Source organism: Coffea arabica, chromosome 2c (assembly GCF_036785885.1).
Source record: "Coffea arabica cultivar ET-39 chromosome 2c, Coffea Arabica ET-39 HiFi, whole genome shotgun sequence".
In the NCBI taxonomy this organism is placed as follows: domain Eukaryota; kingdom Viridiplantae; phylum Streptophyta; class Magnoliopsida; order Gentianales; family Rubiaceae; genus Coffea; species Coffea arabica.
This window is the reverse complement of record NC_092312.1, coordinates 2,222,665-2,244,075: the sequence shown is the minus strand read 5'-3', so window position 1 is coordinate 2,244,075 and position 21,411 is coordinate 2,222,665. Positions and strand designations below refer to the sequence as shown.

Here is a 21,411-nt window from a genome sequence, read left to right as displayed (position 1 = left end):
GTAATAATAAGAAAAGTTACAAAAACTTCAAAGCTATTATATTTGTTTATATTATCATTCCTATTCCTTGAAAATAACTTTTACGAAGAGTAATCAAGCTAAAAATTTCAAAATTTTAATTGCAAACTAAAAATTATTGGATTATTGTATATGTAATTTACAAGCATAAAAGGCAAATGACATCCTAGGCATGAATCTATATTGTTATAGAGTGGTTCCTCATAAACATTTTATCAAACACATGATGTGAAAAATCATTTATTAAACAGTTAGCAATCAAAATATTTTGAAGGCCTGTAAGAATGTCCCATAATAAAAAAGACAAGCGAATAATTTTTGTTTACCTTGAAATTATCAATTCAAGAAGAATATTTTTAATCAACTGAAACAACAATAAGGATAATATTAAAGTTTTAGATGCTGTTAATATAAATATTGAATTATCAGAATTACGTTTGACAAGAGAAAGATAATGGAAAGAAAAAATAGTGCGAAGGTTCAGAGAGAAAATCTAGAAATTTATTAGATAGAAAAGAGAAATGGAGTATGCCCCTATTTTCATCCTAGTATATATGCCAGCCTATTTGATAAAAAATGGATTATAAAGGTAATAAATTTTAAAATTAAGCTACTTTGAGTATATACCAAGGAGAGTTATGTTGACAATAAACTCATGAATAATAGTTGTTTTCTTACTTTTCTCAACTCTTTAATTTTCCTATTTTCTTAACATATTAGCTATCACACAAATAACTCAAAATCTATATCACATTAATTTTCAAAAAAAAAAATCTATATCACATTAGCATTAGTTTTATAACACAATATTCATTTTTCTGTTCGGACACCCAATTTTCTTGGGCACGTTTTATTAGCTTGGCTTCTACAAAAGGGAAGTAACAGAGAGTACATCAGTACGGAAATCTTCTTAGTTTCCCCATATGGTGATATTTCCTAAGCTTTTCCACTGATCACAGACTCTCACTAATTCACTAGCTACTGTTTTCTTTTTCATCATCATCATCTCTTGTCAATTTTTTTCCCCAAAAGGTAGGCATCTCTGCCCCTATCTGGCGTCCCACCGCTCACTCTCTAGATTATGGTTGGCGTGACTATCATTGCATCACTCTGTAATTCTTGAATCGTGATCCGGAAGAGAGCCCAAAGTGATTGAACTCTGTTCATTCAGCGTGTCTTATTTCGCCATTAACAGAAAGGGGGGGGGGGATTGGGGAGAAAAAGGTTGCATTTTCTCCTTATTTCTTGGTGGATTGAAAAATTTTAGGTGACGATGGGTGAAGGAGAAATAAGGACAGAGGGGGTATGTGATGTCGATGATACGATTTTCGTGGCTGTGGGAGAGAATGTGGAGGAGGGCAAATCTTTGTTGTCCTGGGCATTGAAAAGCTTTGCTGGAAGAAATATCTGTATTCTTCATGTTCATCAGCCTACTCATTCACCTTCCCTCAGTAAGTTTAGCCATCTGATTCTTTTGGTTATTGGGTTTTTCAAGTTTTTCAGATAATTGTGTGTTGAATTGGTTGCTAAGATAGTAGTATCTGTTCAGACGAAAAGAAAAAAACAGAGATAGAGCCTTTTAATTATCTCTGGATAATAATGGGCTTGGTCGTGATTTCAAACATTAGAATTGTTTTCTTATTTCCTTAGTTTTGGTTCCTCTGTTTATGCAAGTCGTTATAGTAGCATAGAGTTTGAAGTGTACGTACATGCACTATTATTCCACAGACTGCGTCGCGTGTATGCTATAATGTACTTGTCCATGTTCTTTACAAATCAAGAATTCGATAAACTCCACTGGGTGGTAATGAAATTTGAGATCAAGATCCACTGCAACTATTGTTGGCATGGAAAGTTAAGAAGTTTTAGACTGGATATCCATACATATTCCTGGCTTTGCCATTATAGCAAAGTTTCAAAGAGTTTGGCATTGAATAGTTGCTCTGAAATTGCTGCTGAGTGAAGTTCCTATTTACTGGCCGTCAGGTTGTCACGTGTGGAAGGAGTGAATGGTTTGAGGGAGTATTATATGTCAGCTTCATGATAATTTGGTTGAGGGAACTGACGAAAATCATGGTGGATGCAACTTTAAGCAGGATTTTTTTTCCCTTTTGGCAGCATTATTGTTTGATTTTCTCTGCTGTATGACTCCTGACATTATTGGTAAAAGAGACTCCAAGAAGGATACTAATTCAAAAATATTGTCCTAATACTTTAACGCCTCTATTATGATGAACTTTCATTACGAAAATCTGGTCTGGTACTGTTGATTATGCTGTCTTGTTACTCTATTTGGATTGTATGTCCAGGCTGAAAATTTTCTTTTAATTCTCAACATGATTGTGCCTCATTTCTTGTAATATGTTTACAGTGAATGAAAGGCTTTCAGAAGCAGTTGAGAAATTTCAGGAAATTGAACACCAAAAGATGCACAGCATTTTGAATCAGTATCTTCAACTTGTTGAGCAAGTCGGGGTAGTATCTCATCTCATGCTGCCAAGTCATTTTCACTGCTTTACAAGATTAATATAAGTTGGCATCAGACAGGCATTTATTTATATACACTTGAACCAAAATTAATGGTAAAAGGTACTGTTTGCTTGTCGTCTCAGAGACAATGACGTTATGTATTTGCAGATTCGACCAGGTAAAATTTGGATTGAAATGAGCAATATCGAGCAAGGAATTCTACACATCATTTCTCATCATGGAGTTAAATGGCTTGTTATGGGAGCAGCTGCAGAGAAATACTACTCCGAGTATGAAATTTAATCTACTTCATAAGACTTTGTTTCTTTCTTGAAGTTGAGTAACACTTGTCGAGGAGGTGTCAAAAGCACATACCCTATTGGAGGCTAATTGTGCCACCAAAAGTTTATTTTCCTGATAGTAACTTTCTTATGTCCTTTATCTTTGTTAATCATTTATTCATCTGATTCAGACTCGACTAGATTGCAGGAACTTGTCAGAACTCAAGTCAAATAAAGCAATTTTTGTTTGCCACCATGCACCAGTTCCATGCCAAATTTGGTTTTCCTGTAAAGGTTGCCTCATTCGGACTAGGTATTCTGAACATTCTACTATTTTTATTTTCCATTTGTCCTGCTCTCGTGTGGTATTCCTCTTCATGTAAGTAGTCCCCTTATTGCTGTACCATAATTTTTTTTTTCTTTTCCTTCTTGATATGTAATTTCGAGCTTGGGATCTGAATTAGGCTAAGTCTAGCCTTCCAAAAGCCTGAACTTCCACGCTAACACCAAGCAGATCATTGTTAAATAGATAGATTCTGACTCTCTTAGAAGGTATATTTTTGTCACTGGAAATCTGAATTCCAGGCAAAGACAATTTAAGGATGATTGTTAAGTGTTCAATTTTCTGAAGATTTAACTTTTTTAGAAGGTTTAATGTTGTTCTAAAATTCTTACTCATTGCTATTAATTGTTTCAAATCTAATCTGACGTTTGTGCTTTTACTGTTAAGCAGATTATATAGTCTCTTTTCTCATATTTTCTTGTTGTGGTGGCTAAAGTAGATAAAGTCTCACTTGAGACTCTGTTAAAGTTGTTGTGGAGTGCCATCTTAAGGAAAGCTAAATAAATTCCTACCAGATTGGATTATACTTTGCAAGTGGATTTTGGGAGAGGAACATGAAATTCTACTGTGAAGCAGCTTTTCCGTTGTAATGTCCATTATTTTGAAAAAACTGTAGTGGACCCTTGCTGCTATTGCTTCCGAACTCTTTTGCCTTAGATAGTGTCAGGACTTGTTCTGCAACTTTTCTTACTAATTTAAGATTCTTTATTTTCTCTGCTTTCTGTGGCTCTTTATGTTTCAAACTGTCAATTTTCCAGTCCATGGACAAGGATTGCCTTAGTTTCATGTTTCTTTTGCATTACTCAGTAGGCATGCGGATTTTGTTCTAAGAGTACATATTCTTATCTAAACATCATTTTGTCATTTTGAGCTGCTGTAATTTCGAAATGATGAAGAGAAGAATAAGAACACTGACTTAACAAAATGTTAAGGGGAGAACAAATGTAGATGTTAGTATATAACAACTCAACTATGATAAAAAGGGAATGTAAAATCATTGTTGTACACAGTATGACTTTGGTTGCATGTATTAAAGAATCATTGTCAAGGTTTACTAATACAGGTTTGTAATCCTTTTCTTGAGCTAGGTCTGATGAAATTGGATCTCATTTAGCTGGGGTTGTGCCATTGTCTTCTAAAACAAACAAGGTGACATCATTTTTGCAACATCATAAAGAAGATGCTGACAAAGATGTTAAGATTACAGTGTCTGAATTTGAAGAAAACATGGTTCATGGTCAGAATTTAACACATTCAATGACTGGAGATGGCTCATCATTATACTTACCACATTCAATGACTGGCGATGGCTCATCATTATACTTACCAAGCAGTTCGCAAGATTCACCTTTTTCTTCATCTGTAGATTTTCTGGTATGCATGCTTATTTCAATTGAAAGTCAAGTTGTTGGTAATCATGCAGCTTTTGAATTTTGAAACAGAGAGCATTTCCCTTGCTATTTTCAAGAGTCACTGAAGTTGAATGAACCTGATGAAGGATTCTTTCTTAATATTCATTTATAAGCAAAATTGAATCAAAAGCGTTGTTTCACTATATTTTTGCCAATCATTTAAAACCCCTGCTTTGTATGTTTGGGGGCCATATTTCTTTATGCCTACTGAAATGTTCCAGTATGATTCGATGTGAGACTTTTGGGGATTACTACAACATGGTAGTTACTGAGACAGTTATTTAGTGATCACCAACTCCTAACTTGTTGGGGAAGTGATTCCAGGGAGATAAACTTGAAGTGAAAGGAAGGATTGATAATCAATCAGAGTGTGCTATTATAGATGCTGAAAAGTGTAAGTAGAGGCAAACTGAGGAGCTAGTAAGAGGACGGAGAGGTGACAGAGATATGTTGGAAACATACACGGTAGCTTTGTTTGATCAAAGTTCATATGTTTCTTTCCTTCCTCCTCGTCTACTGCCTTCTTTTTCAGTTTTATTGTTGTTATATCTCTGTAAAGTACATGCTGTTATGGGAGCAAAATACTTGCATTTTTTAGAACAGTGCTTGGAAGATGCATAGCTGAAGAATTTGTTTGATCAAACTTGAGGCATTTTCTCTGCCCCTTCTTACCCTGAAAAGGCAGGGGCACCTGAAAAAACTTGGGATGTTTTAGAACAGCTCTTGCTTTTCTGCCCTTCATATGCATAATTTGGCCAATAGCTGCAAATACAAATTTAAGTTTTTTTAATGAACTGTGCTTTTCGTTTATGTGTCAGTTTATTTTTTTATTTCACTCTTCTGTTATCAAAGAGATATATGTACAACCATTTGCATTAAAGCACTTACCTACTAGCTTCCAAAATGAATTTATTGACTATATCTTGTGAAGCTGTAATCTAGAACATAGCAAAATGATCTGCATCTTCTATTACTTATCTCTCATCCTTCATTCTTATGCATTATGATAGGCTGAAGCATCAGAGACTTTTTACTTGAAAGAGATTAACTCGAGAAGTTATATGGAAGATTTGCTGAAAAAGCAAAGGCAAGAACTAGAAAAAATGAAAAATAAGCACAATCAAATCGTAAAGGAACTTCAGCTGGTCCAGAACCAAAAGCTTTCTTTAGAAAGAAAATTCATGGAAAACTGTTCTACAGAGGAGGAGTTAGAGGAGAAGATTATACAAGCAGTGAAACTCTTGATAAGTTTCAAGGGGAAGCGTGATCTGCTATGGAAAGAGCAGGAAAGGGCATTAAGAGAATCTCATAAGTTTCAAAAAATGGTAAAAGAAGATGTTTGTGCCATGCATGTCTCTCATTCCTTTGATATTTCTTTCTCGGAGATCATTGAGGCTACTCGAACTTTTGATCCATCGATGAAGATTGGAGAGGGAAGATTTGGGAGTGTTTACAAGGGAATAATTCACCATGTCAAGGTAGCTATAAAGATGTTGCCCTCCTGTGGTTCTCAAAGTGATTCCGATTTTGAACACAAGGTAAAATCCCTTACTCTTGACATGAACTATCCTATCTAGATGAATGCAATTTCTTTAGAAAAAGATAAATTGCATTGCATTTGCTGTTCTGGAGTTTATTCCTGTTGTTTATAGTGTGAAAGAATTTGATCGAAAAAAGTACATTTTAAACTGGTAGGACTTATTCCATTCCCCATAAAGGAAAGGAAAAACCTTTGGCATTATCAAACCTTATACCATCTTTTTGGGTCTCTGGAGTACTTTCATAGTGGTGACTTTACTAATAATTTAAATTCATTTGCCTCCTTAGTTTACTCCATGGGCTGCCATTTCATCTTCTAGGTTCAATAATTAGTCGCCATGAGTGAAGTTGTCCTATCTATGTTCAGACATAGTTTTATTTTGTAAAAGCTGAACATGAACGTGGAATTTTTCCATCTTTATGTAGTGTTATGTGTTATGCAGTATGGCTATTTTTTTTCTTGGAAACAATGAATTGAATTAGTATTGGTGAAAGCTTTACAATATGTGGACAAAGGGCCTACCTTCTTTTTTTTTAAAAAAAATGACAAAGGCCCTACTTAACTATGCAAATTGTGCACATTAGCACAAAGGAACAGAATTTATCCATTGCTCATCATGATAAATGCTCAAAGCACAGGTACTAAGATTGCAACTCATATCCATATTATCTTTTTCTACTAAACAAAAAGAGCGCATGGGAAATTAGCTCAAATTATGGATACCAGCCAGCAGTATTGTGCAGTATGGCTAGTTGGAAGACAGTGGTTTATGCTGTAGTTAAGACCAATCATTCAAATTGCCCTACTCAAATCTTTTGAAAATGCAGTAAAAATAATCCTTGTATGTGCACCTTAGCAATTACATAGAAAAGGTGTAATGTGACTGTTCATGTAACCTGCAGGGGAAAACGCAATGCAGCTTTATTCCTCTGCTTGTGTAGGATCTGAAGTTCCCCTCCCTAAAAAAAATAAAAGTTCTCTTTTAGCCCTATCATACATGATCTCTGTATACAGTTGGAGAAGTTACTGCAAATGTGTTTTGTAATGTCACTGTCAACCAGAAGATGTAATCTGTACTTTGTCACTGGGGTGATGAGCTTTGGATGCTTGCCAAGTGAACATCTTAACTGGAGAAGATGAATAATCCCATGCTTGATGGTTATTAGGTAGAAATGGTTCATCAGGGCATTCAGAATTCTAGATGAAATTTCCGTGAGTCATTGTGTACAAAGTAAATAGTTGTTATTAAACTGTTTCCATATTTGTTTGATTGACACAGGCAGAAATTTTAAGCAGGGTCAGGCATCCAAACCTTGTCACACTGCTTTGTGCCTGTACTGAATCTAGGTCACTTATTTATGAGTACCTTGAAAATGGAAGCCTTGAAGATCACCTTGCTGGCCATTTGAAGAGTCGTTCTCTTCCCTGGCAACTTCGCCTAAGAATTGCTAGCGAGATATGCTCTGCCCTCATCTTCCTGCATGCACACAAAAGCAGTATAGTCCATGGTAATCTAAAGCTTAGCAACATCCTTCTTGATGCCAATTTTGTCAGCAAAATAAGTGACTTAGGTATCAAAAACTTCCAAAATGGTGAGAATCCATGTGGTAAGAATGACTTGGAGGCTTCTATATATCTCGAACCAGAATATGTTGATGGAAGGCATGTGACAGAATCTGATGTATACTCGTTTGGAATAATACTATTACAACTTTTAACAGCAAGACCTGCCTCCAGTATAATTAGAGATATGCGGTGTGCCATGGAAGTTGGGAATGTAAGTACTGTTTTGGACCATTCAGCTGGTGACTGGCCACTTGAGCAAGTGGAACTGTTGGCTTTTTTGGCATTAAGGTGCTGTGAGGAGAAGCGACTCAATCAACCAGACCTAGTGGCAGAAGTTTGGCCCGTAATTGAACCTATGAGAGACTTGTGCACTTTGTCATGCTTGGGTTCAACTTCTTCGCGCTTGGATTTGACTGCTCAGCAACGGATTCCTTCTAATTTTGTCTGTCCCATATTTCAGGTAATCCTGAGAATTACTTGAAATTATGCATCGCTTGCACAAGCTGTGCAGTTTAGGACATTACGGACTTTGAGTTAACATTAGGGTGGCATGCTCTGATTATCTGACTGTAATTGGTATTATTCTGTATCTTGCATGACTACCATTTCCATGAAACAAAATCACCATGCTTTTTTGCCCTATCTGTTAAATTCATGAGTAAGTTTCCAGTTGGTGGTGCTGCGGCAAGTGATTGGTGATTAGAGTGCCTTGGGGAGGCCTAGTTAGGAAATCACAATATTTGCCGGAATAATTGCATCATTTCTTGTTTTCAAAGTCTGATGTACAGAAAAGGCTGTCAGCTTTTGAGCCTTTTTGCTTTTCGCTGATATGCTTGTTCTGGGTTTGAATTTGTAGGAAGTAATGAAGGATCCACACATAGCAGCTGATGGTTTTACATATGAAGGCGATGCAATAAAAGGATGGCTGAACAGCGGTCACAAGACTTCACCTATGACAAACCTACAGCTCGATCATTGCGATCTGCTTCCTAACTACGCTCTTTACTATGCAATTCAGGAATGGCAACAAAGGTCCTGAAACATTTTCTTGCTTTTTAGGAGTACATAGACCTGACAAGCATTGGTACATATACCTTATAAATGCGTAATACAGTGTAAAGAGAAAACATAGCAGTGCAAGCTACATGTGCCTTGAGTCATATGATCAACTGATCCAGGAATGAGGTCTTTCAAACCACTGGAAACATCTTCTCTAGCATATTTAGAATATGCTGATGCATGTTTTATATTTGACTTGAAGGCCAAAGCGTTGTTCTCAGTTGGTTTAGGTAATTCGACTGCTGAAGTATGAAACGTTTTCCTGCTTTCTAATTTTCGAGTCTCTCTGGGTTATGATCAGACCAAACTCTTGAATAGGAATTGCTAGAAGGGTATGGTGGTCCCCTGCGTCTGCATTAAAAACTCTGGAGTATGCTTTCCAAAATCTTTTGAGTTTTTGACCATGACGATGGTGGTGATAGAGATTCTTCTCTGCTCTAGGGACGGTATAAAGAAGCATGTGTTCGGATTGCAGAACAATGTTCAAAACTTAGAATTGCAACAAAATTTCAGGCTTATTGTATCTACTCTGCCCAAGCCCTGTTTGGCTCTTATAGTTAATCCGGCCCAGCACCATCTGTGTCTTAATGAATTGTCTTGCTTCCAGCGATTATTGTCGTGTTAATTACTTGATTGGACCTTCGAGCTATAACTGAGTTAAGTTGCTAACTGTAATTACACCAGTATCACTCACAGTCCTACACCCTTGGGCTATAATCTCTAGACTCGCTTGCCCCCGTGGAAAATGCTTGTCTCAGTTCTAGTTCCATTTGGTGGATTTGGCGACGTGGGGAGGAGGGATGTTAAAGGATTTTGGCTACCGGCACGTGGCAGGCAGTTTTTCTTTTTTCCCCGGAGTGAGGGGGTAACAACTAACAAGACAAGAGCGGTGGTTTGCATCATTTTGGAGAAAAAATGGTTGAAATTAATTGTTTCCAAATAATAAGAAAGAGGTTACCTTAAGAAAGTCGGGGCAAAATTCTGCGGAATTTTTGTCGATGCTGACGAGCAGGTCGGGGAGGTACTAGGTAGGTGTATGTCGTAATCTTTAATACCAGAGGGGAGGTTTGCTTGTGCAATAATGGTAAATGTCTTGTTTTTTTTTTTAGTCAATCGTGTTGTACTAACATAATAGATGGCGGCGCGCTGGGGAGGGTGGTCCCTGGTCGCTGATCATTATGACGCTAGATTGTGATTCACATGACGTACAACTGCTGTTTACACGTCACTCTAGAGTGTACGATTCTATTTCTATGACTCTCCATCAGCGCACGCTTTCGAAACGGTGACGATGAAATGTAGAGCGTACGGATTTGCCCGAATGGACCCGAATTATTCAATTCTGGCTTTGCTCGGAGCCCAAACCACAACTCTTGTAGTGCCTACAGGAGCGTGACGTGCAGATGCTGAAGTCACCAGCCCCCCCCCCCTTTTTTTTCCCTTTATTATTTTAGTACTACTTTATATATATATATATATATAAGTAAAATGTTTTGAATCAGATCTCTCTCGGTCACATTTCTTCCCTTATACCACCTGATCCATCCATTTCCCCCCTAGTAGTTAGTACCTTCTAATTTCTAGTTGAGTAATCAATTTGAAATTTTAAAAAATTTTTGATTTTTCAAAAGTATTACTTATACCATTTGAATAGTTTAATGACCTTGGAATGGGAAGAAAAACAAAAGTCCTAGGATGTTTTTATTTCTTGCCCTATTGCACGAGGTGCACACTATCACTTAAGTTGGTCATCATTTTTCACGTAATCGTAACTATTTCATGCCATTTTCATTGTATTTCTATATTTAAAAAGAGAATGACACAAAAGAAACTGGCGACCACGTGAATATTGTGAAGTGTCATTTTGGAGAAATCACGCTTTTTGCAATGCGCTTTAATGAGAATCATTTGAAACAAAAAACACTTTTTAACATTATCATATAAATAATAAAAAGATTTTTTTCAATAAATGCTCAATGAACACTTATTAATATACTTAAATTACATCTTTTTTAGTATTAGTGGGAGGGGTCGAATCGAAACTTCTCACCTATACTCCTTCATTCTAAATCACACAAACCATTCACTCTTCTAAAATTACACTTAATTTATCATATAAATACACACAATCATAATTATTGCATTATTGTATTTATATAATTTCACAAATTAATTACACTTATTTCAAAAAAAAAAAAAACTAACACATGAGATATAGGCACCGTTAACCAAACCAACGGTAAACGAGTGTATTTGGATTGCAAATTATTTGAGATAACTTTTTTGATGTGATGTATGCGAGGTAAAAATGTGATTGAAAAATGTGTTCATGATGCAAACAAATCAGTGTGCGTAAATAAGGTGTAAATAAAGTGAAATAGAAGACAATCCAAACACAACAACAGTAGAAAAGAGGGGGAAAAGTGAACATGCGGTAATTTTGCTAAGAATTAATAACAGAAGATCAACTCTCTACCCTTCCTTGTCATTTTTTTTTATTATCAAACTCACTTACATAAGGCGACGTAAAATAGCTTGGACCGTACTTTGTAAAACGACAAATGTTACCCCTTTCTAAAGATCATTGACATTTTTTTTTTTGGGATAATGGGTAATCAGCACCAATCAAAGATACATCAAAATGTTAAAGTATATTTTTCTTCTGTATTGTTGATGGCTTATTTCTTTGAATGTCGATGGAAATTCTTGTTTGGATAGAGTATTATTTGAAATATTTTATTTGGAATAATTACTGTAGCATTTTTTGTGATGTGATATATATGAGATAAAAAGATGGTTAGAAATATAAAAAAGTGGGTTGAAAAATATGTTTATGATGCAAGCAAAATATTATTTGGGATAAGTTCACTGTCCAAACAAACCCTCTGTCTTCTAAAATAAAAAGTAAAACTGAAATATCTTTTCTTCTTATTATGGGGAGGAATATTCTCGCAAATTGCCGTACCTTATAGCACGAACCGCCCAAAATTTTTTCTTGGCAAAGGCTTTCCAGAGCGGATTGCACCGGGAGGGAGCTGTCCTTTCGTAGCATTCGTCCCCGGTAGTGGGGTATGATCCTGCCAGTAAGACTAACAAAATCTTGAAAAAGTTCCATATTCTCACCAAGGAAAAAAAAAAGGTATAGTTTCCATACTTACTGCTAAGGGTTCCGTCTCCGCCTTTATAAATATTCCATCTCATTTCCATTCCTCCCTTTAATTCTCTCTCCATCTCCGTCCCATTCCGTCTCCAAGTTTCGCCGATTGCTCTTTTTCTGATTACAAGTTTCTCTCTCTTAATTTAGTCGGCCGCAGGTGTTCCGGGAGCGGGGAACTTCAAATCTATCGATCATCGGAGATCTCTTTAAACCCCGACTCCTCAGTGGTACGTTTAACTATCCGGACTTGTTCTTTTCCTTCACTGTATGGCATGTGCTCATCGCAGATCATGTGACCTAACCCTAGTTTTTCCCCCTTTGGTAAAATTTCCGCCATAATTTTCTGCTTCTGCTAATTGATTTTGTTTTTGTCTTTCCATACATTTGATCCAGGTTCGCATTACCGGTTATTGAACGGATTTTCACGTAAGCGCTTATTTGTATAATGGTGTTGTTATCGAGTTCCTTGTTTGATGTTCATAAGAATGTGGTGTTGAGCTCAAAAAGAAAATGTGGTGTTGAACAGTGCTTTCTTGGGCAGGGCTTGTCAAAGTATTTGTGATTGCTTTTGTTGTTGAGTGGTGTTTGTATTGGGGGAGAATCTGTTTATGATAATTTCAGAAGGTGGATCTCCTGTATGTTGGTTGGGAAATTGTATTTTACATGCATTTATTGGGGTAAATGCTGTTCTCCATATATAGTACAATGCCCTACTGTCAGGGCAGTATCCATTGATTGGTTAAATTTTTTATTTTGTAATTCTGCTAATATTTTTTTTTATTGTGCTGGCTGTGTTGTGGTAAATTCCGCATAAAAAAAAGGCTTAGAGGCCTGGGTCCTTTTTTTTTTTTTTTTTTTTTTTTCTGTTTTTCCCTCTCATCTACACTGTCACTACCATTGGGATCTGTTGGTCACTGCTGTAATTTTTGTTTTATGGTTGCTAATCTTTTCTCCAATTTTCTGGTTGTGTTAGTGTAACCGCCCTTGTTGTTTTATTGGTCCAAATGGGAAAAAGGCTCAGAAGTCATGACAGCTTGCTGTAAACAGTCTATAGGATATAGGCTGTCCAATTCCAGAAAGCCTTTTAAACTGTTGAGCTTGTAATATGCTACACTGCCTTTTCAAATTGCTGCTATGCTTTGGGATATAGAATTGGTTGAGTTTATGTTTGGGAAATGAATGCCTTTTCTGCTTTTATCTGTTACAATTTACGTGTTGTAGTAGTATTATCATCAGAACTATACCATCAGTAGCATCTATCTCCTGCTAAGATAAGCTATTTGCAATGTGCATAATGATGAATGGCGTGGAGTGATACACATGGTAAAAAGAGGATCTTTTTGTGAGTCTTAATGTTTGTAATCAAGCTTCTCTTGTTATTTGTTGCTATGGCTATAAATATCTGTTAGTCGCCAAATTTCAGTGAAAAATTCAAAAGGTTTTATGCACTTGCCACAACCTGTTTTCTGAGTTCAGTTGTTCAGACTTTAGCTTCATATATGTGGAGCTATAGAATTTGCTGAAGTTGTATATTGTTCTGCTGTTGAACGATATCATCATACTTTTGAACTTGTCCTTTGTACTCATATGAATTTTTGACTTCTTTTTTGTATGTCTGTAACTGAATAAACTCTGCTGTTTCACATGGCAGAGGTCACTGAATAATAGATGCCAGTTGCAAAACTCAGCACAGGTGGCACTCTTGATTCCATGAAATCAGGAGATGGGAATGATTCTCTTGATACTGTGAGTCGGCAAACTGTTGGGAAGGAGCCTCATATTTCTCTTTCAAGGACGGGGGATATCCCGGTCCCATGGTTTCAGTTGCTTCATGGTACTGGAAAATCTGTATGGTCGGATGTTAAATCTGGTGTATAAGGAACTGTAAAGTAATCTGTTGAAAAGAATTTTTAGGAAAAAGAAGTAAATACCTTCCTAAATGAAGTTAATCAAGTGGCCTGAATGTTGTCTTAACCCTTTTCAGGTTATACGTTTTAAGACTTAAATTTAGCCTGAACCACGATGCTGACATTTGTAATTGGAATTTGCAACAGATGGATCTGATTCTATAAGCCTTACTACATTTAGTATGTCTATATAGTGATGTGTTTGAAGCTCAATCCATTGGTTTTTTCTACATTCTGGCAGAGCTTCCTGGTTGGCCCTTGCTGAAGCCTCTGAAGGTTCAGATGGAGAAGTGTGAGAAGTGCGCACAGGAATTTTGTTCACCGGTTAACTATCGGAGGCACATCAGAGTGCACCGCAGATCATTAAATTTTGACAAGGTTTCTTCTTTATATGTGCTTCTGATTTTGGTGCCATAACTGCTGTTTACTGGTGGTTTCTCTTTGAATGATACTCGACATCATATTGTATATTATGGTGTTTCTCTCCTTTTTTTTTATTTAATATTTTTATTTTTTACAACGTTCTTTTCTATGGTTGTGGGCCAATAGTCTTGCTGTTCTTTATGCTGTTTTCAGGAATCTCATAAGATTAGAGATATGTTGGCAGCTTTCTGGGACAAGGTAATCAATTTTGTTGCAGATCATCTGCAATTGTTTCTTTGTAGGGATTCCAGTAGCTGCAGTTGGTTAATTTTATCGTCTTATTTGCAGCTCTCACTGGAGGATGCTAAGGAAGTTGTATCATTGAGGGATGTGACTCTAAAGGTGGCGGCATAGCTATCTTGTTTTCTTAATTGGTTTATTTCTTGTTTGCGTGTCCTCTTTTAAGGAAAGTAGGTTTTTTGGTTTCACAATTCTATTATTGATTCTCTACAACCCTGGGCTTTTAAAACTACCAATGAAAAGTTCATTTCTGCCTAATTGTCTTAGCTTTGACTTTTATTGGTTTCTCTTTTTGCTGATTGCTTCTGAAATTTGTGTGTTTAGCCAAAGATGGTCAGCAAACATACTATGGCTTTATTGTTGCTTGTCATAAAACATGCTTGAAGTCTAATGAGATCAGTATGTACCATGTTTGGATCCATTATTGCCAGGTTCTTGGCTTTTGAGTTTTGAAACTTCAAACTTGAAGCACTGGCAATGATGGTGATTCAGAAAAAAAACATGAGAATTGCCTCCTCTGGATTTGTATATGGGGAGTGATATGCTTGGAAAGTTTTGGTTAAAAAAGAGAAACATGAATGTTTTGGCCCCTGTATCTTGAGATCCCTGTTCTCAAGCTGGAGTAAATGGTGCTACTCTGAGAGGGAGCTTGATCCATAGCTTTTCTTATGTCAGTCCAAAATCACCATTTATCTTTATTCAATAGGAACAATACTATATTCATTTTCGAGCTTCATATTTAAGTCTTTTACTTTATCAAATTTGGATATCTGTGCTGGAAAATCTTGATATTTTAAATATACCTACTTTACTCTTTGCAATGGTTCAGTATTCTCGCTTTTACTTTTTTCTCCAAATCTGTTTGCACTGATGGGGGAGAGGTGAGGTGGCTGATTACAAACTCAATATTTAATGGTTTAGGAATTGAAAATGTTCCTTGGAATACAAGGTAGGATGGTTTTATATATTTGTAATTGCTTCAATAAATACTGTACACCTATGCTTGTTGCTTCTGTATTTTTATCTAGACTTCTATATCTTCTTGTAATTAACTCTGTTATAGGAAGTTACTGGCACTTCAGTTATCAAATCATTGGCTGCATCTCTCCACAAGCCAGGGGTTTGGACACTTCCACAGGTTTATGTCGAGGCTGGATCTACCCTACTGGTAAAGTTTAATTTTGATGTCCTTCATTTTGTTCCTATATGCTTGACTTGACAGTTATGTGTCCATTTCTGTCTTTTATCTTTACAGCTATCACATCGATTGTCTGATACAACTTGCAGGATGTCATTCATGCTAAATCCTCTAGGCTTCCTATATCCTCACAGGAATTATTCAGTATTCTTGATGATGCTAGTGAGAGGACTTTCTTACGTGCTGGCACAGCTGAATCTGTGCTAAAGTATATTTTTGGTGGGAAACCTGGAAGAATTGCCTTTGAGTTGAAGAACTTAGTTGCTTGCACTAGCTTTCTTTTTGAACTGAAGCTGGTAAAGTATTTACTTTTTCTGTATTTAATGGTTGATTTTTCATCATCGTTTCCCATATCTACTGTTGAATTATGCTTTTGGAGATTGTTTGTTCTGTGCATATCACATTTGGATGGCATCATTTAATAGCACTTGCAATCATGATAAAATATCGCAATCTTTTTGGACATCATTACTCAGTGTGCTCGAACTGTCATGTGCTAGTCACTTTAATTCAGAGGGAAGATGCGATAATGTGTGGTTTTTGTTTAAAACCTATGTTATGAATCCGTCTTGCTCTCCAATCTAATATGCGTTGTGTATCTCTATTCTTTCTTGTATAGGTTAAAGCATGGGTTGCTGACAAAGATGTTGAGGCCTTGAGATGCCAGAAATTGCTTGTGGAGGAGGAGGAAGCTGCTCAGAAAAGGTGATTGTGGTTATTTGAATGCTTGTATTCATCATTTACTATTCATCATTTTTTTGGCCATCGAAACATGCAGACCTTTCTCATTCTGGTGTTGGTAAACCAAACTTGTGCGCGGGTTGTTTTCATTTTTTTGTGCACTCTTTTGAGTGCGAAATTTGGGGAAAATAAGAAAAACAGATAGGACCTTAGGTTCATGCTTAGGAGGACCATTTTGAAACCACTGATTTTATCATGCAACAAATGATGACATAATCTGATACCTGTAACAAATGCAACTTGTGCAGTACTTTTCTGGCACTAGTAGTCTGATACGTCATTTTATCATAAATGCTTGAGCAAAAATATTCATGATATTTATCTGCAGATACTAGAGCCTTTTTGAATTATCTGGATATGTTGTTGGTGAAAGATGCATATATAAACTTGGAGAATTTTGACTTCACTTTTGTTTCTTTTGAAGTCTAGTAATTTTGGGCATTATTTTTTGCTGATAATTTTTACCCTGTAAAAATGACAGGCAAGCTGAGCTGTTGGAAAGGAAAAAGCAAAAGAAGCTCAGGCAGAAGGAACAGAAAGCAAGGGAACATTCAAATGGGGACGGAGTGGCTTTGATTGATGCCACTTCATCAGAGGGATCTTTTCTGGCAGAAATGTGCAGCTCTTCTCCACCTGATTCCAGTCCTGATGCTCCTTGCACTGTAGATGATGGCACCACCTTCCTTGAGCCAGTTCAGCTCTCTAGTACTGAACAAAATAATGACATTGAAGCTCAATTTGATTTGAGCAGTGGCCATTTGGATTCAGGTCTTGTTCAAAATGTAGAACCCACAATGGTATCTGTAAACGGTCGCCGGTGGCGGCAGGTGCCTAAATCCCATTGGGCTGGAAGAAGTGGCTTTCATGGTAATCAGAATCATCAAGTTTCAAAACTTGAACCAGTACAAAAGCTTGTCCCTGCCAAAGATCGAGGTACTGTGGTGAGCAGCAGTAAAGTGTGGACCAAGAAACTTAAAGTGGACAATGATGAGGAGATCTTGAGACCCACACTGGAGGAGGCAGTAAACAAATCAGATGAAAACAAGTGTGAACTGATTATTGGCTCTATATCTATACCAGTTACAAACTGTATCTTAAGGAAAAATAAAATCAGTTTAGGAGAACCTCATTACAGTTGTAGTACTGAGGAAGGTAAACATAAGAGTAATGTTTTGGAGGAACCAGCTAACTCCGACAGCCATCAACTTGGTTTAAATGAAGCTGCCACTGAACTTTGGATGCCTGCGAGTCTTCATGGTTCAAGAGGTCCATCACCAGTTCCAAGAGCCAACCATGATGCCCAAGACGGTGTTATGGTTGACAAGCTAGAGGATCGAACTGCCTCTGATGGTAGTTGTTTGCAGTCATCCTCTTCGGATGATGATCATAGCCAAAGCAGGGAGGGTTTGACCTGTGTGTATGAAGGGGTGGCACTGCCTCAAGGTTTGCAGCGCTCCACTGCGGCTGCCAAAGCTTTTCTTGCACAGAGTATGTTGGTCCTGTAATTTGGTTCTTATCCTCTATTTTCAGTTTCATATGGTGAATGATAATTGCCCTCCAATTATTATCTTGTCCTCGTGTTCGCTTTTGCTTTTTGGAAGTGAGATAAGTGTATTTGTAATGTGCATGTAGGGTGGAAGGAAGCTATCTCAGCGGAGCATGTGACGACACTGGTGCTTTCGGAGGAGTCCGATCTTCCCGGGCTTCCAGAAAATCAAATTGACATTTCGGCTCTTGATTTTGAAAACCGGGAAGTTGACGTGGGTCGTATTTCGTCTACCGGCAGAATTACTAAAGCTAAGAATAGAACAAATTCTGAAAAGGGTGTTAAGATCAAGTACATCCCCAAACAGAAAGTTGCTTCTTAGGATACAGGAGAGTAATGCGATTTTTGCTTTTGTCATACCCGTTGTGCAGCTAACTAATTGCCATAGCATTCGGTAGCAGAGGTTCCAGTTTTACCAGCGGTCTTCTGTCAAAGAAAAATGTTCAGATTTTGAGGATAACAGTTTTTGAGTTCCATCCTTTGTTCTAGAGTAGGTGGAGCAAATTTGATTAAGAGAGGTTTTCGCGGCTGTTCCCTGGTAGTTGTGTAATAAATTGGGGTTTCTTTTTGGTGTCAGGAGAATTTTGTAAGCCTCATGTCTTGGCTAAACATGGCATCTCGTGTTTTGCCAGACACACTGTAAAAAGTAGAGTACTGTGATATATTCCAGACGCGCCCGCCCAATTTTTAAGGAGTATTATGGATTTGTTGTTAATGCGTGCGTTAGTTAGTATTTGGTTTTATTTTGGCGTTGGTTTGGTGGTTCACTCACTGTCAACTTTGTTGTACGTAGGGTATCTATCTGTTCAGTGGTGAAGGGAGGAACAGTCACAACTCACAAGGCGAGAGTTTTCTCGATCTTGAATTGAATGTAGTACGTAGATGACTTCCCTAATTATTATTAGTATTGTTATTAGAGTGAAGACGAGCTTGTGGTGGTAGTAGTAGCAGTAAGCTACATAACAAGCTGACTGACGGACCTCTTTCAAGCTTCAACTTGGGGAACGAACGGCTGACTGCAATATGTGAGGAGTTAATTTGGAGTAAAATTAGCGCCATCCGTCGTCCTTGCGTAAAATTTGTGTCCTGAATGATGACGCGTTATTTGACATTTTTGTATTAAACTCATTACACAAAAGAGCACTAACATCGACACTTTTTTTTTTATTTTTTGGAATTATTATTATTTTCCAGGATTAACATCGACAATATACGTCCAGCCAGCCTGTCAGACGGGATCAAACAACATGGAAAACTGCGCCGATTGATCTGCTGAACCGAAAAGTCAAAAAGAGAAGAGGAGGCAACATAATCCGCCAAATCGAACAGGGAGTGAAGGAAGGAGGGCAGCGGAGGAGGAGGCACAGCCGCATTGGAAAAAAAAAAAAAAAAAAAAGAAGCCGGGGGGGGGGGGGGGGGGGGGCTGCGAATCAGATGCAGTTGACTCCTCAAACAAAACTAGAACCACAAGCCAATAACTGATCGAGCGTTCCCCAGACTGCAAGTTAGATGCCACGTAACTGGGACACTGTACCCCCATAGAACTCTGCCTGACTGCCATTTGTAACGTGCTCCTTATCAGAGAAACAAATCTTCCGCGACCGACCCCTTTTCACGATCTCTGAAACCATTTAACTCTTCCTCTTTCTCTAGTTCCAGAAACACAGAAAAGCAGCCGCAGAAGCCTTCAATTTCTCGTCCAAAAAATAGACTGTGAAATTAATAGGTGATATTTTCCCGATATCAGACGAGTACAAAAAGTGCAAAGAAAAATGTCAGGTGGGGTTGGTCCAAGCAGTGACATAAGGCTGCCGAAAGAAGAAGAAGAAATTCATCAACGGAAGGCTAGTTTTCCCAAGGAAGGGGGCACTCAAAGTCAAAAGCCTCCTCAGCGCTCCCGAAGAGGGTTCTTCACTTTTCGGCAGCTAAATGCGCTGGCTGTGATTATCGTTCTCTCAGCTAGTGGAATGGTCAGTATCGAAGATTTCGCTTTTGTAATCTTTTCTCTAGTCTACATATACTTCATATCAAGGTTTGCCTTTCCAAATCATTCCCCCTACGCGGACCCCCCTGTCTTCGGCCAAAGAAACAGGATCCTAAGCCTTTACGTTTTTATCGGAGCATTAGTCGGATTGCTTTTCCCAATAGCATATATTTTCCATGGGATTTTCGAGGGAGACAAGGAGGGGATCAAGGCTGCCGCACCCCATGTTTTTCTCCTTTCCGCTCAGGTTTTCATGGAAGGGGTGTCTTTCAGCGGTGGGTTTTCGCTCCCTATTCGAGTTTTTGTCCCCGTTTTCTATAATGCGAGGAGGATCTTCACTATTGTGGAGTGGCTGAGGAGTGAGATTTATAAGGTGGAAATGGAATATGGTGGCAGTGCTAGAAGGGTGTATATTGGGAGAGCTCTTGCTGTGGCTAATATGGCCTTTTGGTGCTTCAATTTGTTTGGATTCTTGTTGCCTGTTTACCTTCCCAAGGCCTTCAAGATATATTATTCTTCGTCTGTCCGCAAGGCTAAGGACTAATCTGACCGAGTAAGAGGGGAATATGGATTTCTGTCTGTTATTTTAAATGCTTTTAGTTTCTAACGTCATTAGTCGAACCACTGTTAGTTTTTCTTTTCATCCTGTTGCATGTTCCTTTTGGGTTTAGACGGTTGGGCAAAATAAGTACTCGCTGTTTTGGTTGGACTCAGCTCTTCCAGAAATTCATTTCCTTTGTTTTCAGTGAAGAGCAAATTCTGTGAATTGTTATATGCTATATTGGTATTCGATACTACTGTTTGATTGGTGACATGAATACAATTTAGAGTCTCCAACGGGGTCTTTGCTGCGTGCACTTGACTTTAATGGGGGATGTGGCATCGGCATCACACGCAAATTTCCCTTGTTGTCTATACGTCTGTCCTCTCAAATTTAGCCTCAAGCTACCTGGACCATGTCTACCTTTCTCCGCAGTCCTCACATTAATATGCCCCTTTTTGTTTTTTTGCGTGGTTGAAGAAAATAAGGAAATGTAGTTGCCTCTAAAGCATCTTGCAAGAAAAGAGTGCGACTGTAATAGGATGTAGACAAGCACACAGCGGTTGATCAGTTGCAGAAGAAAATAGAGAACCTGTGTCAAACCCGAAAGAACTTGCTCACTGTATTGTATTAGTGTGGACTCTATGCTCTCCTAGCGTTTTGTCTAGTTGCGTCTACTTCGCATCAACAGTGGCCTTCCCAACTCTTTCTTCTCGAGTTAATAGCCTAATAACCGAGTCTAGGGTGGAGAAAACCGGATTCATCATTGCGAGCCCTACTTTCTGCGGTGATCAGTTTAGTTCCTCCTCCAGTGGCTTACAACTTTTAAGCCACTTACCTAGGAGATTAAAGAGGGTATAAATGCAGCTGTACCACTTGTTTTTCTGATTGCTGGATCAGACCATCATGGAAGGAGTGGCTTTTCAATTTTCATGGTGGGTTTTTCTTGTCTGTTTTTTTATATCTGTTGCTGCCACTCTAGTTTC

At 37.8% G+C, this 21,411-nt stretch overlaps 3 protein-coding genes across 8 annotated transcripts; all 3 read left to right on the top strand.

Moving 5' to 3' along the window:
* The first annotated feature begins 881 nt into the window (after positions 1–881).
* On the top strand, positions 882–8,961 carry LOC113725007 (U-box domain-containing protein 32). Of its 3 annotated transcripts, XM_027247953.2 has the most exons (8): positions 882–1,469; positions 2,390–2,493; positions 2,656–2,777; positions 2,977–3,081; positions 4,200–4,485; positions 5,534–6,061; positions 7,343–8,089; positions 8,486–8,961. In XM_027247953.2, the coding sequence occupies exons 1-8, from the start codon at positions 1,292–1,294 to the stop codon at positions 8,666–8,668; spliced, it is 2,253 nt and encodes a 750-aa protein (XP_027103754.1). In that variant the 5' UTR covers positions 882–1,291; the 3' UTR covers positions 8,669–8,961. The 3 variants fall into 3 exon arrangements, with proteins under 3 accessions (XP_027103754.1, XP_027103755.1, XP_071929493.1); XM_027247954.2 differs by lacking the exon at positions 882–1,469 and having other exon boundaries at positions 2,970–3,081; XM_072073392.1 differs by lacking the exon at positions 882–1,469 and having other exon boundaries at positions 2,960–3,081.
* Positions 8,962–11,645: 2,684 nt separating this feature from the next.
* LOC113725006 (uncharacterized) lies at positions 11,646–20,678 on the top strand. Of its 4 annotated transcripts, none has more exons than XR_011834578.1 (13): positions 11,646–11,827; positions 11,993–12,072; positions 12,239–12,271; positions 13,497–13,679; positions 13,994–14,130; positions 14,329–14,373; positions 14,464–14,517; positions 15,479–15,583; positions 15,703–15,909; positions 16,233–16,318; positions 16,836–17,842; positions 17,987–18,774; positions 19,095–20,678. XR_011834578.1 is itself a non-coding variant. In XM_072073391.1 (12 exons), exons 5-12 carry the CDS (start codon positions 14,035–14,037, stop codon positions 18,220–18,222), a joined length of 1,836 nt encoding a protein of 611 aa, XP_071929492.1. In that variant the 5' UTR covers positions 11,646–11,827; positions 11,993–12,072; positions 12,239–12,271; positions 13,497–13,591; positions 13,994–14,034; the 3' UTR covers positions 18,223–20,678. The 4 variants fall into 4 exon arrangements, 2 of the variants coding, with proteins under 2 accessions (XP_071929492.1, XP_027103753.2); XR_011834574.1 differs by having other exon boundaries at positions 17,987–18,925; XM_072073391.1 differs by having other exon boundaries at positions 13,497–13,591; positions 17,987–20,678.
* LOC113720206 (uncharacterized) lies at positions 19,673–20,678 on the top strand. The gene has a single exon (XM_027245147.2). The coding sequence runs from the start codon at positions 19,673–19,675 to the stop codon at positions 20,426–20,428; it is 756 nt and encodes a 251-aa protein (XP_027100948.2). The 3' UTR covers positions 20,429–20,678.
* Positions 20,679–21,411: the final 733 nt, after the last annotated feature.

What these genes read in the sequence shown, in the direction of transcription:
- LOC113725006 (XM_027247952.2), top strand. Translation starts at nt 13,514, where the DNA reads ATGCCAGTTGCAAAACTCAGCACAGGTGGCACTCTTGATTCCATGAAA. An exon ending in GATCATTAAATTTTGACAAG is followed by an intron (nt 14,131 to 14,328) that starts GTTTCTTCTTTA and finishes TGCTGTTTTCAG; the next exon opens with GAATCTCATAAGATTAGAGA. An exon ending in AGGCTGGATCTACCCTACTG is followed by an intron (nt 15,584 to 15,702) that starts GTAAAGTTTAAT and finishes TACAACTTGCAG; the next exon opens with GATGTCATTCATGCTAAATC.
- LOC113725007 (XM_027247953.2), top strand. Translation starts at nt 1,292, where the DNA reads ATGGGTGAAGGAGAAATAAGGACAGAGGGGGTATGTGATGTCGATGAT. An exon ending in AACTTGTTGAGCAAGTCGGG is followed by an intron (nt 2,494 to 2,655) that starts GTAGTATCTCAT and finishes ATGTATTTGCAG; the next exon opens with ATTCGACCAGGTAAAATTTG. An exon ending in CTTCATCTGTAGATTTTCTG is followed by an intron (nt 4,486 to 5,533) that starts GTATGCATGCTT and finishes GCATTATGATAG; the next exon opens with GCTGAAGCATCAGAGACTTT.
- LOC113720206 (XM_027245147.2), top strand. Translation starts at nt 19,673, where the DNA reads ATGTCAGGTGGGGTTGGTCCAAGCAGTGACATAAGGCTGCCGAAAGAA.